The sequence below is a fragment of the Paracoccidioides brasiliensis genome (assembly GCF_000150735.1).
Source record: "Paracoccidioides brasiliensis Pb18 unplaced genomic scaffold supercont2.2, whole genome shotgun sequence".
NCBI lineage: Eukaryota > Fungi > Ascomycota > Eurotiomycetes > Onygenales > Ajellomycetaceae > Paracoccidioides > Paracoccidioides brasiliensis.
Genome location: NW_011371359.1, coordinates 3,353,632 through 3,367,139, shown reverse-complemented (window position 1 = coordinate 3,367,139; position 13,508 = coordinate 3,353,632). Strand labels below are relative to the sequence as shown.

The window sequence follows — 13,508 nt, the reverse complement described above, 5'->3', positions numbered from 1 at the left end:
TCTTTTGGAAAGGCGCAAGTGAAGCGAGAGGCGCAAGGCACAAGGCACAGCAGAAGCAAGTCAAGCATGCTATGATATCTTTACATATCGTATCATCTGCAATTTTCTTTTGCAAACAGTTACATTTGTTTTTTTATGAATGCTCTTGTTTATTTCCTCCCCCCACCCCCCCAACCTCATCGCCGCCCCAGCCCTTTTGACGATGGTCCCATTCACCCATATAAGAAGCATGGAGGGATTGTGTTTGTGTATGACATAGAGAAAGAAGGAAAGAAGGAAAGATAGAGAGATAATCGATAAGCGTGTTTAGAGCGTGTTCAACCCGACGAAACCCACCCCCAACCCCTCCCTTTCCCCAACACCTTCCCACTCACACAGCGACAAATGTCTTCTTTTTTTTTTTTTTTTTTTTATCTCTTACATACCTATTGTTGTTAACCGTTTGGAGGCAAGTTTAAGGAAAGAAGATAGAAATACTTAAATAATACTAAACCCGATTAATTTGACCTAACCACCCCCTACCTTCCCCTTCCCATCCCCAGGTTCCAGGCCAGGCCCAGGCGCGAACGTAATTAAAAAAATACCAACTATCCATCTACATATCCGCTGGCCCATTCTTCCCACCCATTCTTCCCACCCATCCATCCATCCATCCATCCATCCATCCATCCATCCACTCATCCACATGAACCAACAATCATTATTTTCCCTTGTTTTGCCAAAATGATGTGATTTAGCAGATTGAGCTTGGGGGAGAACGGGTTTGGTGGTTGGTTGGTAGGTGGAGCACAAAAACCACCACACCTTTGGTTAACCAACGATGCATGCATGCCCCCCCCCCCTCTTCTCCTCCTCTCATCCATCATTCCCTTTCCCTGGTTAGAATGTAAGACATACAGATCTGATTTTTTGCCACTTTCCGCTCACAGCCCCCCATAGAGTTAATGAAGTTGAATGAAGGAAGTAGTGAATTAGTGAATTAATTAATGAAGAAGAATGGATTAGGTGTAATAATCACAGTATCTAAATACTCCCCCAATCTCCTTGGAAGTCAGTTTGGTTTTCATATTATTTCTGTACTATCGGTCACACGGATGCTGTGAATCCTCCCGCAAAAAAAAAAAAAAAAAAAAATAAGAATGAATAACCATGTTCTGTTTCTGGCTTTGAATTCGATACATTTTTTACATGGACACATCCTCCCTCACATCTGTCAACACCAGGTTTGGTTTGGTTTAGATAGGTTAGGATTAGAAATCATGATTTGGAATTAGGGGGGTTAGAAAAAGGGTAACAGGACCCATCTGACCCCCCGATTCTCCCCCAGTCTCCCAATTTCTTCCCAAATTCCTATTCCTTCCCCCCCCCCCCCCCAAAAAAAAAAAAACCACTCGCCCTTATTCACCTGTTTGGGTGGGGGCGGTAATGTAAAAAAAATAATATACAACCACAAATAGGCATCAACAACAAATAGATGACAAAAATATTTTCCCTAGGACTTCGGGGAGATTTCAATTATCTAGGGACCAAACAACCACCCCCCCCAAATCCCGCATCCCGCATCCCCAAGGCACACCCAAACAAAAAGAACCCAAAGTAGAGGTGATGATGATGATGATGATGATGATGAAAAAAGGGCCATCAGGCATACGTCTCAAAGATACTCGGACTCCCATACCAATCCACCTCCTCAAACAACAACGGTGACGCATTTGTCGACGGCACCGAGCTCGACGTGCCGGAGAAACACCCGGCCAGTGCACCGCCGCCTCCACCTCCACCGCCAAGACCGCCCACACCCACCACCAATCCATCAACGATAAAGGGCGGCGTATCGACAGGCGTCATCGTTTCCGACTCGGCTGCCGTGAGCGGGAGGAGGTCCAGCTCCAGCTCCAGCTCCAGCTCTAGCTGTTGCTGTTGCTGTTGCTGCTTGCCTGCAGAGGTGGTGGGAGCGGTGTTGGGGGCGTTGCTGATGTTGCCGGCGAAGAACTTGTAGAAGTCTGTGTTTGCGGCTGCGGCTGTGTCGAGGAGGGGAGCGTAGGGGTCGTAGGGGGAGAGAGAGCCGCTGCTGTAGCCGCTGGGGGTGACGCTGGTGGCATTGTTGGTGGTGTGGTGGTGTGGTGTGGTGGGGAAGGTTAGGGTGCAGGTTGGGGAGTCCCAGGGGAGCTCGTAGTGGTCGAGGAGGGTGCGGTTTGTGAGAATGTCTGGTGGTGTCGTTGTGGTTGTGGTTACCGTTGTCGTGGTGGACTGTGGGGGGTATGTGCTGGATTGCTGTTGTGGTTGAGCCGGTGAGAGGCGGGTGTTGGTGTTGGTGTCGTTTGCTATGGAAAAGCCTCTATTATGATGAGGCAGAGGACCAGGAAGATGATGACGACTATTACTGAGGTTGTTGTTATTTCGTCCTGCATCCCCTCCAGCACCAGCACCAGCACCAGCACCAGCACCGCCAACCAGCATCCTATCGAACTCATTCCAGTCAATCCGTATCCCGCCCGCATCAGACAGAGGAGCGGTAAAAGTCTGCGAATCCGCAGCAGGTGAGAGCCCATCCACCACCAATCCCTCCGCGACAACGTCAGCAGAAGCAGTTTCCCTCCCCGCAGCTCCCTCGCCCTCGCCCTTCCCGTTACCGTCCCCATCATCTCCCCCTCTCACCCCCTTCGCCCCTTTGGCCCCCGCTCCACCCCCATACCCTGCATACCCGCCTCCACTCGCACTGATCCCCTCCTCCAGCCGCTTCAGATAGCCCCCCATCTTCTTCCCGTCCATGACCTCCCTCGCAAACCTCCCCGGCGTAATCCCCACAACCTTCTTGAAAACCCGATGGAAATGCGACGGCGTCAGCCCTGCCTCGTTCGCCAGGTCTTGTAGCGTAGGCCTCTGCATCCGCCTCCTCCCCTGTGCTTGCCCTTGTGCCTGTACTTGTCCCTGTCTCTGTCCTTGTGCCTGTCCCTGTGCCTGTGCCTGTGCCCCTTGCGCCATCGCACTGCCCCCCGACGCCGCCCTCGTCATAGTCAAACACGCCCTCAGCGCCAGTTTGATATGCGGATCCGGCGGCGCGCACAGGTCCTCGGGCTTACAGCGCTTGCAGGGTCTATAGCCTGCTTTCTCAGCCTGTTTGGGGGTGTCGTAGAACTCAACATTGGCACGGCGGGCGAGGCGGGCGGGGCAGCGGGGGCGGCAGTAGATCTTTGTGGTGCGGACGCCGTAGACGAAGTCATTGGGCTGTTGCATCACGGTTGACGATTGCACGCCAGCGGGTGGAGGAGGTTGAGATTGGCATTTTATATATATATATATATATATATATATATATATATAAAAGAATTTCTTTTTTTATTTTTTCAAGGGTTCGATTGGTCGTGTAGTTTGATTGTGATTGGTGAAGTTGGGAATTTGATATGGGTAAATGTTGTAGTGCAGCCGGTTGCCACTGGGCAGTCGTCCGCGGGTGGAAGGTATGGTTGCTGTGGGGGGTGTCTGTCGCCCGCGGGAGCAAGCAGAAGAAGGCTATGGATCACTTCGGTGGTCGCTTCAGAGGCAGCTTGCAGCAGGGGTAACGGAGGGCGGTGAAGTATAGCAGTGGCGGCGGCGGCGGATGCGGATGCGGAGGAGACGAAGAAGAAGAAGGTGGTGGTGGTGGTGGTGAGGGCGTGACTTGCAAGGCCCGCGGTGTTCAATGCCATCAAAGATAGATATTGACTGCTTTTTTCGTTTTAATAGGGTGGAGCAGAATGAATACTGTCTTGCTCTGTCGCTCAGTCTCCAATGTCGATCTCCCTCGTTGTCGAGAAGAACAAGTCCTGGAGAGACGCCGGTAGATAAGGTCCGTTCTGGGCTGCAGGGAGCATGTATATATATATTGTACTGACTGTTATGCATGTATATATTTTACGTAGTTATAAAAGTGCCAGCCCGAAAAAAAAATAAAAATAAAAATTTAAATAATAAAAAAAAATAAAAAAATAAAAAAAAAGGCTTTATGAAAAGTCTTCTCTCTTCCCTCGCTCCCAACGGGTGTGTCAACAGGTGTTTCTCTCTGCCCCTCCCAACCAGACCAGCCCTTGGCCCGCCCAGGTATATATATATATATATATATATATATGTGTGTGTGTGTGTGTGTGTGTGTGTGTGTGTGTGTGTGTGTGTGTGTGTGTGTGTGTGTGTGTGTGTGTATGTATGTATCTCTCTCGGTGTGTGTGTACAATGGCTGTACATACATAATATATGCTTTCCAGGCAGCCGCAGCCCCTCTCATTCTGCTGGTCGTACGACACCGCGCGCGCCCCCCGCTCGTTCGTCCCAAAGCTCCAACCCCGGGCTGCTGCTGCTGGTTGCTGCTGGTTGCTGTTGGTTGCTGTTGGTTGCTGCTGGGCCCCGATTGGCGGCTGTCCGTTGACGGGGAGGCGCCATTGGTCAGTTTGGCAGCAATCACGAGGCGGCAGAATTCTCCGCGGCATCCGCCGTCATTGGCCCGTCGTGTGATTATGTAAACATACGTAGGCCAAGCCGTGGCTCTGGGTTGCCCCTAAGCCGGCTTGCCACGTGATTTGCCAGTCCTTGGTGGGGTTCCCCCCCACCCCCCCCCCCCTTCTCTAGGTTTGCCAGCTGCAGGAGTTGCCCGCTGATTGGTGTGTGGGTGGTCTGAACAGGATTTAGCGGGAGCCGACAGGGGGGGAAAGCCGAGGGTAAAGAGGCGAAGGTGGACGGACAGGCCCGGGGAGAGAGGCTGGCAGGGGGAAGAGAGGCTGGCAGAAGGGAGAGAGGCTGGCAGGGGGGTAGAGGCAGGGGGGCGAGGCCTGTGGGAGGCCTCTGGCAGGCTTCTTGGCGCAGTGGTGGTTGTGTCGGTTCAAAGCCGATGACGGCGCCAGTTTAGTTGTCGGTGAGCGGGGGTAGCGGGATTGGATAGTTTGTGTGCGCCGTTAGCTCAGTTACGAGAGGATTTCGGCTGATCTGGGCCTGTTGGGCATCCTGGTCTCTCTTGTTCTGCGTGAAGCAGTTGTGGTGAGGGTATAACAAATAATAGTGGGAACCAGGCACGTAGGACGGGAGAGGAGGTTGGGATGGTATGAACAGATCAGGGGGTGAATTAGGGGGAAGGGAGATATATATCTCTTATCACACTTGAATGGAGAAACTACATATGCACTCCAGCATTTCAATTAAACCTGCTGTTAAAAAAAAAATAAAATAAAAAAATAAAACAAATATATAAATAAAAAATAAAAAGGCAATATAATCTCTGGGCCATTCAAAGAGGCACATCCCGTTTCTAATGTAACCAGATCATCATCCCATGCCATTGGGAGAAAGAATGTCAAATGCTGCTGCTGATTGGCAGGTCCAAAAGCTCCCTCTATGAACGCGGAAGGGATGGGACGTCAAAGGGCTAAGATTGTGTCTACATTTCTCGTGTCAAGATCCATATTGGATAATATCCATTGACATCACTGGAAGTCGCGTATTCACCCTCCAGTTGGATTCCATGGATGCAGGCAAATTGAGCAGAGAAACGGAGCCTGAAATGATGAAAGGTAGCGAGCGTATGTACATTTCTCAGTGAGGGAGAGGCAGGGACCCTCCAAGAATAAAATGCAATGATCGACAATCTAGGTACAACGAAGAAAGATGCGGCCCTCCCAGCTTAGCGAAACTATATAGACTAATACACTCCTAAGCTACTCGAAACGTCGATTGCCATCCAAGACGCGGCGGAAAGAGGTAGACAGACAGACTCCCCTGCAGGTTTTACTGCCGCTTTGAATGAGACACCGACAATGGCCCTCAAACCCTTCCCAGGGTTCGGAATATCCCATTCAGGTACATCTCCGCCACACACGCAGGCCTCGTCAAGGGAAAAGAGGATCGAGGAGCGTGTTGGTCAGTCGCGGCAACTGCCCGATCTGCGATTGGCTCTGTGCGTGTACGCTAGACTTCAGACCAAGGGGCATCCGTGGCATATGGGGGTTAGTTGGTCGTTCTCCAGAAAGACTTGCCGACCACCACCACATATATTTCAATATACGTGTGTTTAAGGAAAGGCGGTGTTCTCTCTGATCAACCAACTGCTTGCCCATCAGAGTCCTCAAAATTCCACCTCGATTCCAAGAAAGCAGGAAAGCAGGATACTACTTGGCAGGTCCCATAGTCTGGATAGTTAGTTGGTTGGTTTATTTGCGTAAAATTAAATAACTTGGGGGGATGCGCCCAAAGACCACGTGGCTCTCACTCAGCCTGTATTCACAACAACAACAACAACAACAACAACTACAACAACAACTACAACAACAACAATCCTGGGCCCCTCCCAGAGACGACAAGAGGTGGGTCAACGCTGCCCTCTTTCGGCCGCGGGCGATGAGGGAACTGGGCCGGGAAATACATATGTCACCTCTGCAAGAAGTGGCGTCAAGCCATTCCGGAGCGATGGTGCCGCGGTTTAATCGCACCGCATATTTTAGTTTCCTGGAAGTTCGCGGCCGTGTGTTGGGTATTGCAGCAAGAAATCTTATGGCAGTGCAGTGCGTGCTCTTCAGAGGCCAGAGAAAACATCTAAGACACTGAAAGCAGCACCAAACAAAAAAAAAAAAAAAAAAAAAAAAAAAAAAAAAAAAGCCTTTCACTGAGTCATGCCTATAGTTTTTAGGTATACATCAGTATTCATGTTAATTGTTGCAATCCAATGTCTGTCTTGAATTTCCTCAAAAGGGTTTGGAAAATGCCAACATGAGATGCGACCTGAAGGAGATTGGAAGACTTTTTTGTACAAATGGATCATAGCATTTCGTGCTTTCATTTTTGATTGGCAGAACAGGGTTGACACATAATCAATCTTCTCCTTCTCCTTGTCTTGTTTTACGTAGTTCTAATCCGCCTCTTCACCATATATTGTATTTGTGCCATATATCGTGCACAGGGCCATGGACGAAAATTATGGAGAAAAAAAAGCAAAGAAGAGGGCGTGATCAAAAATATGCTGAGCATTTTAAATATTTTTATTCCCACTCCAACCAACCCATCATAATTTGCACTTATGCTAATAAAAGAGGGCAGGGGGGAAACAACAGGAACAACGCACAAGGGGGACATGAGGGAGAAAAAATGTAAAAAAAAAAAAAAAAGTGAAAAAAAACTAAAAAACTAAAAAAACAAAAAAGCAAATCGCCCAGATAACACAAAGAGGAGAAGAAGAGGAAAGGAGGGGGGAAAAAAACAATAGGCCAACACCCAAGTCCTTTTTTTTCCCTTCTAATCCTTGGTCTTCTGGGTACCACGGAGCAGACCAGTTCTTCGGGCAGCGATGAGACCGGCTTTTTGACCAGCGGAGGCGTACCGGGAGATTGTCGAAGCTTTACCGATGTGTTGATGGTTACCACCACCGTGAGGCTGGGGGGGTGTTTTGATTAGTTATGGGATGGATTGTTTCATGGGGTGTAGAGGAATGAACTTACATGGTCGACGGGGTTCATAGCAACACCACGCGTCTTGGGCCATGAGTTGCGCTTGACGGCGAACTTGTGCTTGGCGCGGGATGCCTCTGTAAGTGTTTTTATTGGGTTAGAATCATGCTTTTGTGTGTATTTCTTCTGTCCAAAAAGTCTCGTTGCAAGCATGGATCCCGGTGATTTTTGAACAATGAAGTGTAAAAAATAGAAGAAAAAGGATAAAAGGACGAGGGCAGAACGTACTGAGCAACGGCTTATCCGTACGCCCGCCACCAGCAACAATGCCAACCATCCCTCTCGCACGGCTCTTAACAACCTTCTTCGCCCCGCTGGGAAGCTTAACACGAGTCTTCCCTTCCTCGGGGTTATGCCCAATGACAGTAACGTAGTTGCCCGAAGTGCGACCCAGGGCACCACGATCGCCAATCTTCTCCTCAACGTTGGTCACGACGGTACCTTCCGGCACCGAGCCCAGGGGCAGGATGTTCCCGACCGTCAGGGCAGCATTTTTACCCGCATAGATGAATTGGCCGGTGTACATGCCCTCGTTGGCGATGAAGGTCTCGATGACATCCTTGTACTTGTACGGGTGGCGGAAGGAGACTTTGGCGAGCGGTGCTCCTCTGCCTGGGTCGTGGACGATCTGCTTCACGACGCCGCGGATGTAGCCGTGTCGTTCGGCGTAGTCGAGGGTGCGGAATTGGGCCGGGGCTTTGTTGAGGCGGGTGTTGGCCGCTGTTATTTGGCGTTTGGGAATTAGCAACGGCATATAGAAGAATGACATTTTTTTTTTTACACATTATGCATAATATATTCATCCTCCGTCGCCTGCTTTACTTCTCTCCTCTCCTGATAACTCCCAGTCTCCCCATACGTGATCCGCTGGAAGCAATGGATGATAGATCGGGGGTTTGCAAAGAAATGAATATATCCTATGGAGCGTACGTACTGAAAATCGATCCACGACCCTTCCTCTGATTGCGAATCACTCGACCCATGGCGTCTTACTGTGCAGGAAAGGTAAATGTCAGCGAAAACAAACGCAGCGGTGGTCGATAGATGGCAAAGATGGCAGCAGCTCGTACCTGTTCGCAGAAGTGGGCTGGGCGTTGGAGGGCGGAATATTCCCAAGGGCGATTGATATTCGACTTCCTACGTCTCGCACACTGAAATTGGCTGAGGTCAAATCTTGTTGTGGGCTCTCGGGTGTGCATCGCTAAGCTAACCCGGTTGGGCTCTAGCGCAGGTTTCCCAAGGGGGTTCCCCGACAAAAACTTCTAAACAACCCAAGCCAAGCCAAACCTCCGAACTGAACGTCGCTTCTATGCTGCACCATACAGCATTGCAACATCCACTGTTGCTGCGGGGGGATATACGATGTGGGGTTTTGAGACTTACATGGGAGATGCAAATGAACGAACGAGGAGAGATGTCTCGAGATAACCTCGTGCTGTTTTGCCCTGGCGCGGGTAGTGCGCGGCGGTAAAGAATTGCATCAACCACGATTGGTTGGTGATTTATCTTCAAGCGCGCATATCAACCAGTTGTTTGTGTTCTGGTTGTGTTGTCTTCAATCAGAGATCCCGCACTGGAAAGAAGCTCTCCTAGGTGCCGGGAATCTAATGGAGCTACGAGTATATCCACAAACAGAACCACTTGCATGTCATCAAGGAATTTTTATTTACATTTTTTATATTTTCCCCCATATTTTCATATTTGCGTCCTTTCATTTCTCTATTAACATACAGATCTATCTCTATTGTTTCATCGTGTATCAGCTGTTTGGCGGATCTCTATGGATCCTCCCGCTCACCTTTCATTTCCGTGCATCCGGACGGAATGCCTATCTAGGCGACAACAATGGCAACCAACTTCAAGTCAAGAACTTGACCCTTCAGTGGGATGTCTTGCGTGCAATCAAGGTTCTTTTTGTTACACATGTTTCAAAATCCTGATTGCTCGAATTAACGCCGTGTGGGGGCCAATACATGTTTGACCGTGCCATGCCACCGCAGCTTGGCGTTGGTATACTTAAACACTTAACAGACAATCTTCGAATATGGCGTGGATCAGAGTATCTGACCGCGAAGTTGGGGAGTATACGGCTGTGTTGGCGTGTTCTGGAAGCCCAAGGTGTGGTTTAGCGAGCGCTTAGCGACGCTTTCCAAATGCAAAAACGCAACAAAGCACCAAGCAACATTATCACCCCAGCAGTTCCACTGGAACCAAGCAGATTAGCTTACGATTTCGGACGACATGGCCCCATTCTGGACGCGTTTTGGATGGTTTCTCGCGAGAAAGGACTGGCGCTGTCACCGAAGTTTGGTATTAGAAAGGAAGAATCATCACCCGAGCCTTTTGGCCGTGCGAAACTTTGGTCTGTTGAGATGGATTGTGCTGGTTTGTCGCCTGTGGGACACATCTCTGCCCTTGGGGGTGGCTAGTTGCGACGATCCCTAGCTTGGGGCCTGCCTATATAGCAATGAGTTTCACAATATGAAAAAAATTAGACCTGTTGATTTCCCATCCATAGCTCGAGTTCTCTGTAATTTTGCCAGTGACACACGGGAATTGAACCCTTATCCGTAGCCAATGGGACCCTCCTTAGACGAGAGAACCGCGTCATAACCGCGCTGCACTCAGAAAAGGTTGACTTTTAGCAACTCAACTCAAACCCATGCTCTTCTGCCCATAGAAACAAACTACCTTATCCCCCTCGCCCACACCAACCCAACTAACCACCCAACTACCAACTCCTCCCTCCTCTGCTACCTGTCTCTTCCAGCGCACGAGACCATGTCGGACTCAGATTCGTCCTCGCTGTCGTCTGCTCCGTCCACAGACGACGAAACAGTCGCCGCCTCCATAAACCGCAGTATCGGCCTCGAAAAATATTTTAAGCCCCAAGAGAAGCCCGCCAAACCCGCCTCTCCTCCGCCCCCCAAACGTGCCCCCTCGCCGCCACACGAGTATGTCCTTGCAGACAATCCAGACATCGCGGTCAGTATTTTGGGTCCTACGCGATTATATTCCTCCCCTGTACCAGGCGAGTGGTAACGCGTGCTGGTTGTCGTGATATATAAGACGCGCTTCTGCTAACATTTCCCTCTTTTTATGGCGCATCTATAGTTCATTGTGATGTTCCGGTCCAGATTTAGCGATGTCTTTCCCAAATCCCTTCCACATTATGGGCCGCAGGACATCGAGAATGGGGTTACGGATACTGTCCCTGGAGATCATATTGAGAGGTTATTGTGCTCTTTAATTGGGCTGTGTCTTAATAGGAAGAAGGATGTTGAGTATGTCAATTTCCCCCACGACCGTCTCCCCCCATCCTTACCTTTTATTTTTTCTTTTCTTTTTCTTTGGGCGCTACGACCAAGACAAGACATTACATGTTTTACTTGTAATAGAGTTGTGAGAATTGATATGCTGATATGTGGTGTTGTCTATGATATAGCAAAGGCCATTACCAACGCGCGCTTGAGGAAGTTGTCCAGACTCATTCATCACAGTGGCCACGGGCATGGGGCGGTAAAAACCCCCTTCACGGCGGCGGGAGCTTTGCCTCCTTGACTCCAACTGAACGAGTAAGCCATCTGTTCCAAAATAATATGCGCCATGCGTTAGTCCGTGTTCTAAAAACGTTACCTTGCAGCTTTCGTTTCTCAAAGCATTGATACTCTGGGCTCTTTCATCATCCGACGCAGTCCAAGCCAAATTGAAAGAATCCTATAAACAATCGAGACACGACGATGATCTCAACCAGCCTCTATCCGTCCAGCCCTGGGGGAATGATGCCTATAAGCGGCGCTACTGGCTCATTGAAGGCAGAGATGATACCCATTTCAGACTGTACCGCGAAAGCAATCCTGCGTTGAAAAATAGGACGTGGTGGAGTGTCGCAGGCACAATTCCTGAATTGAAGAGTGTTGCGGATGCGCTGGCTGAGGAGAAATCGCAGCATTCTAAGAGGCTGAGTGAGAAGATATATACCAGCATTCCGAGATTTGAGGGCTCAGAAGAGGTGAGACATCAACCCAACCGAACCTAAAGCATCCATGTAGAATATGAAGCTAAGCCTGTACGAATAATCATCCAGAAACGAAAACGCCGTGACTATCGTCTGGCACGAAAAGCAGCCTTTGCGCTCCCGGAACCCGGTTTCTCTCTCTACGAAGGCCGAACCCGCGGCAAGAAACTAAAATACACCTACTCCGACGAAGACGACGACTTTTCATTAGACCGCCTACCAACCCGTAAATCAACTCGCTACTCCCGTCTCTCTACGCCCGGTGAACCGGCCGGCCCTACATTCACCGCGAGCGGACGACAGGTAAAGGCCCGCATTGGCGGATCGTATGGCGAGTCCATGTTGAGTTGTCAACGCAAGGAAGTGTCGTTGCCTGTTGGCAACGGCGGGGACCAGGACGGTAAAGGGGACGGGGGGAATGATGATGATGATGATGATGATGAACAACCTGTGTCAGCGGAAAATGGAAGAGCGCATCGGAATAGAGCCGGGAGGCTGATCAATGGGGCGGGTAGTCATATTGCTGGATATAATGCTGTTGATGAGATGGATGAGGAGTCTGAGGCGGTGTCGAGTGGGAATGGGCGGAATAGTGGGGATGAGGATAAGGATTATGGAGATGGAGATGAGGATATGAGTGATGGCGATGGCGAGTCGAGCACTGGTGATGGGGATGATGACTTTGATGTTGGTGAAAGTGGAGACGGAGATGGAGCTGGTCGGAATCAAAGTCTGGTTGTGCAGCTGAGATATGGGAAGGGAAAACAGCATATGGGCAATGGCAGCAGTGCACGACCGCAACGACAGGTTTCGACCGCGAACTCGAAGTCGCCTCCTGATTCTTCTATTGTCACGTCTGCCGCGGGCACCCCGAGTGAACAGCCATCTATACAGCCGACAGCAACGACAACGACAACGGGAGATGCAGTCGAGCTGCCTGGGCTAAATCATCATCAGCAGCCGCAGCCGCAGCAACAGCAGCAACAGCAGCAACAGCAGCAGCAGCCATTCGCTGTACATGTGCCTATACATAATGCGCCTGCACCACCTATCCAATCAGATAAACCAACCGCTGACCCCCAGTCCGCCACACACCTGGCAACATCCGTGATATGTTCGAAGAACAAAGATGTTCTTCCCCAGGTAACCGCGATAGACCTGCAGATGACCCAGATGGACATTGATGCCCCGGTCTCACAGCAGCCGCAGCCGCAGCAGCAGCAGCAGAAACAGAAACTTCCACAGGCATCCGACCACGGCCAAAACGGAGTTATATGATTCCCTTTTAAGCATGCCTTTTCCTCGGATATAGCGCATATAAATTTACGTCTACGGTTTGCATCCTCCGTATTTCCGTTTCAGAGAGTCCACCGAGATATCTTGTCGGAGCGTTTTCTGTCTTCTTGAGCAGTGGCGTACAATTTCGCGGTCTCCCTTTGAAGAAGCAGGGAAGAGGGAAGATACGGGGATGATATTACCTTCGTCCATTCATTTTCGGTTTTCCTTTGATGGATGGGATTCTTCACGCGTCGTTTCACTTTTTACCCAGTTTGCGTTTGCAATTGGGAATAGATACTACTCCTTGTTTTTTGTTTTTCATGGGACCGATTTTTTTTTCTCTCCTCTTCTTCTTTCAACCCTTGATGTCTTTCAGCATCTTCGTCTTGATTGACTGAACATACATCAGCTGGCAGGTGTGGATATATATCCCCTTTCGTGGATTTTCTTTGCCCATCTTCTTATTTGTTTCTGGTGATATGTTAAGCGTATCTCTTCTGCGTTTGCAGAGGTTGTTTGTAGGGATACCAGCAGTTTTCTTTCATGCTTCTCTTTCGTTCTTTACCTTAATTCATTTTTGTTCAAGCGGGTTTTCGATGGGGGTAGTTAATAGCTCCCGGGCTATTTGCTTTCCTTTTTCCCAGCCTAGGTAGACTGAGGCTTCAAGGCCGCTGGATGCAATTAAAATAACACACACTTCACAAACGGCAAATATTTTTATTGCCTTGATTTCTTATTCCGGTATGGGT

General features: G+C 49.6%; 6 protein-coding genes across 6 annotated transcripts in view; 3 read left to right on the top strand and 3 right to left on the bottom strand.

The window, feature by feature from the left end:
* The window catches only part of PADG_11401 (uncharacterized protein), a gene marked incomplete at both ends in the record, with an annotated part of 321 nt that extends 299 nt beyond the window's left edge, over positions 1 to 22 (top strand). The window contains one exon of the mRNA XM_010759648.1: positions 13 to 22. Coding sequence (XP_010757950.1) covers positions 13 to 22 — 10 coding nt within the window. The remainder of the gene's footprint in view (positions 1 to 12) is intronic.
* A 1,619-nt stretch (positions 23 to 1,641) lies between these two features.
* On the bottom strand, positions 1,642 to 3,237 carry PADG_02251 (uncharacterized protein; the record flags this gene model as incomplete). Its single annotated transcript, XM_010758979.1, has 1 exon — positions 1,642 to 3,237. One exon carries the CDS (start codon positions 3,235 to 3,237, stop codon positions 1,642 to 1,644), a length of 1,596 nt encoding a protein of 531 aa, XP_010757281.1.
* Positions 3,238 to 3,347: 110 nt separating this feature from the next.
* PADG_11400 (uncharacterized protein) lies at positions 3,348 to 3,689 on the bottom strand (the record flags this gene model as incomplete). Its single annotated transcript, XM_010759647.1, has 1 exon — positions 3,348 to 3,689. The coding sequence occupies one exon, from the start codon at positions 3,687 to 3,689 to the stop codon at positions 3,348 to 3,350; it is 342 nt and encodes a 113-aa protein (XP_010757949.1).
* Positions 3,690 to 5,780: 2,091 nt separating this feature from the next.
* On the top strand, positions 5,781 to 6,567 carry PADG_02250 (uncharacterized protein; the record flags this gene model as incomplete). The annotated part of the gene is made up of 2 exons (XM_010758978.1): positions 5,781 to 5,969; positions 6,217 to 6,567. 2 exons carry the CDS (start codon positions 5,781 to 5,783, stop codon positions 6,565 to 6,567), a joined length of 540 nt encoding a protein of 179 aa, XP_010757280.1.
* A 684-nt stretch (positions 6,568 to 7,251) lies between these two features.
* On the bottom strand, positions 7,252 to 8,232 carry PADG_02249 (60S ribosomal protein L2; the record flags this gene model as incomplete). Its single annotated transcript, XM_010758977.1, has 3 exons — positions 7,252 to 7,389; positions 7,455 to 7,540; positions 7,692 to 8,232. 3 exons carry the CDS (start codon positions 8,230 to 8,232, stop codon positions 7,252 to 7,254), a joined length of 765 nt encoding a protein of 254 aa, XP_010757279.1.
* Positions 8,233 to 10,244: 2,012 nt separating this feature from the next.
* On the top strand, positions 10,245 to 12,759 carry PADG_02248 (uncharacterized protein; the record flags this gene model as incomplete). The annotated part of the gene is made up of 5 exons (XM_010758976.1): positions 10,245 to 10,448; positions 10,578 to 10,747; positions 10,909 to 11,038; positions 11,107 to 11,475; positions 11,551 to 12,759. 5 exons carry the CDS (start codon positions 10,245 to 10,247, stop codon positions 12,757 to 12,759), a joined length of 2,082 nt encoding a protein of 693 aa, XP_010757278.1.
* Between the last annotated feature and the right edge of the window lie 749 nt (positions 12,760 to 13,508).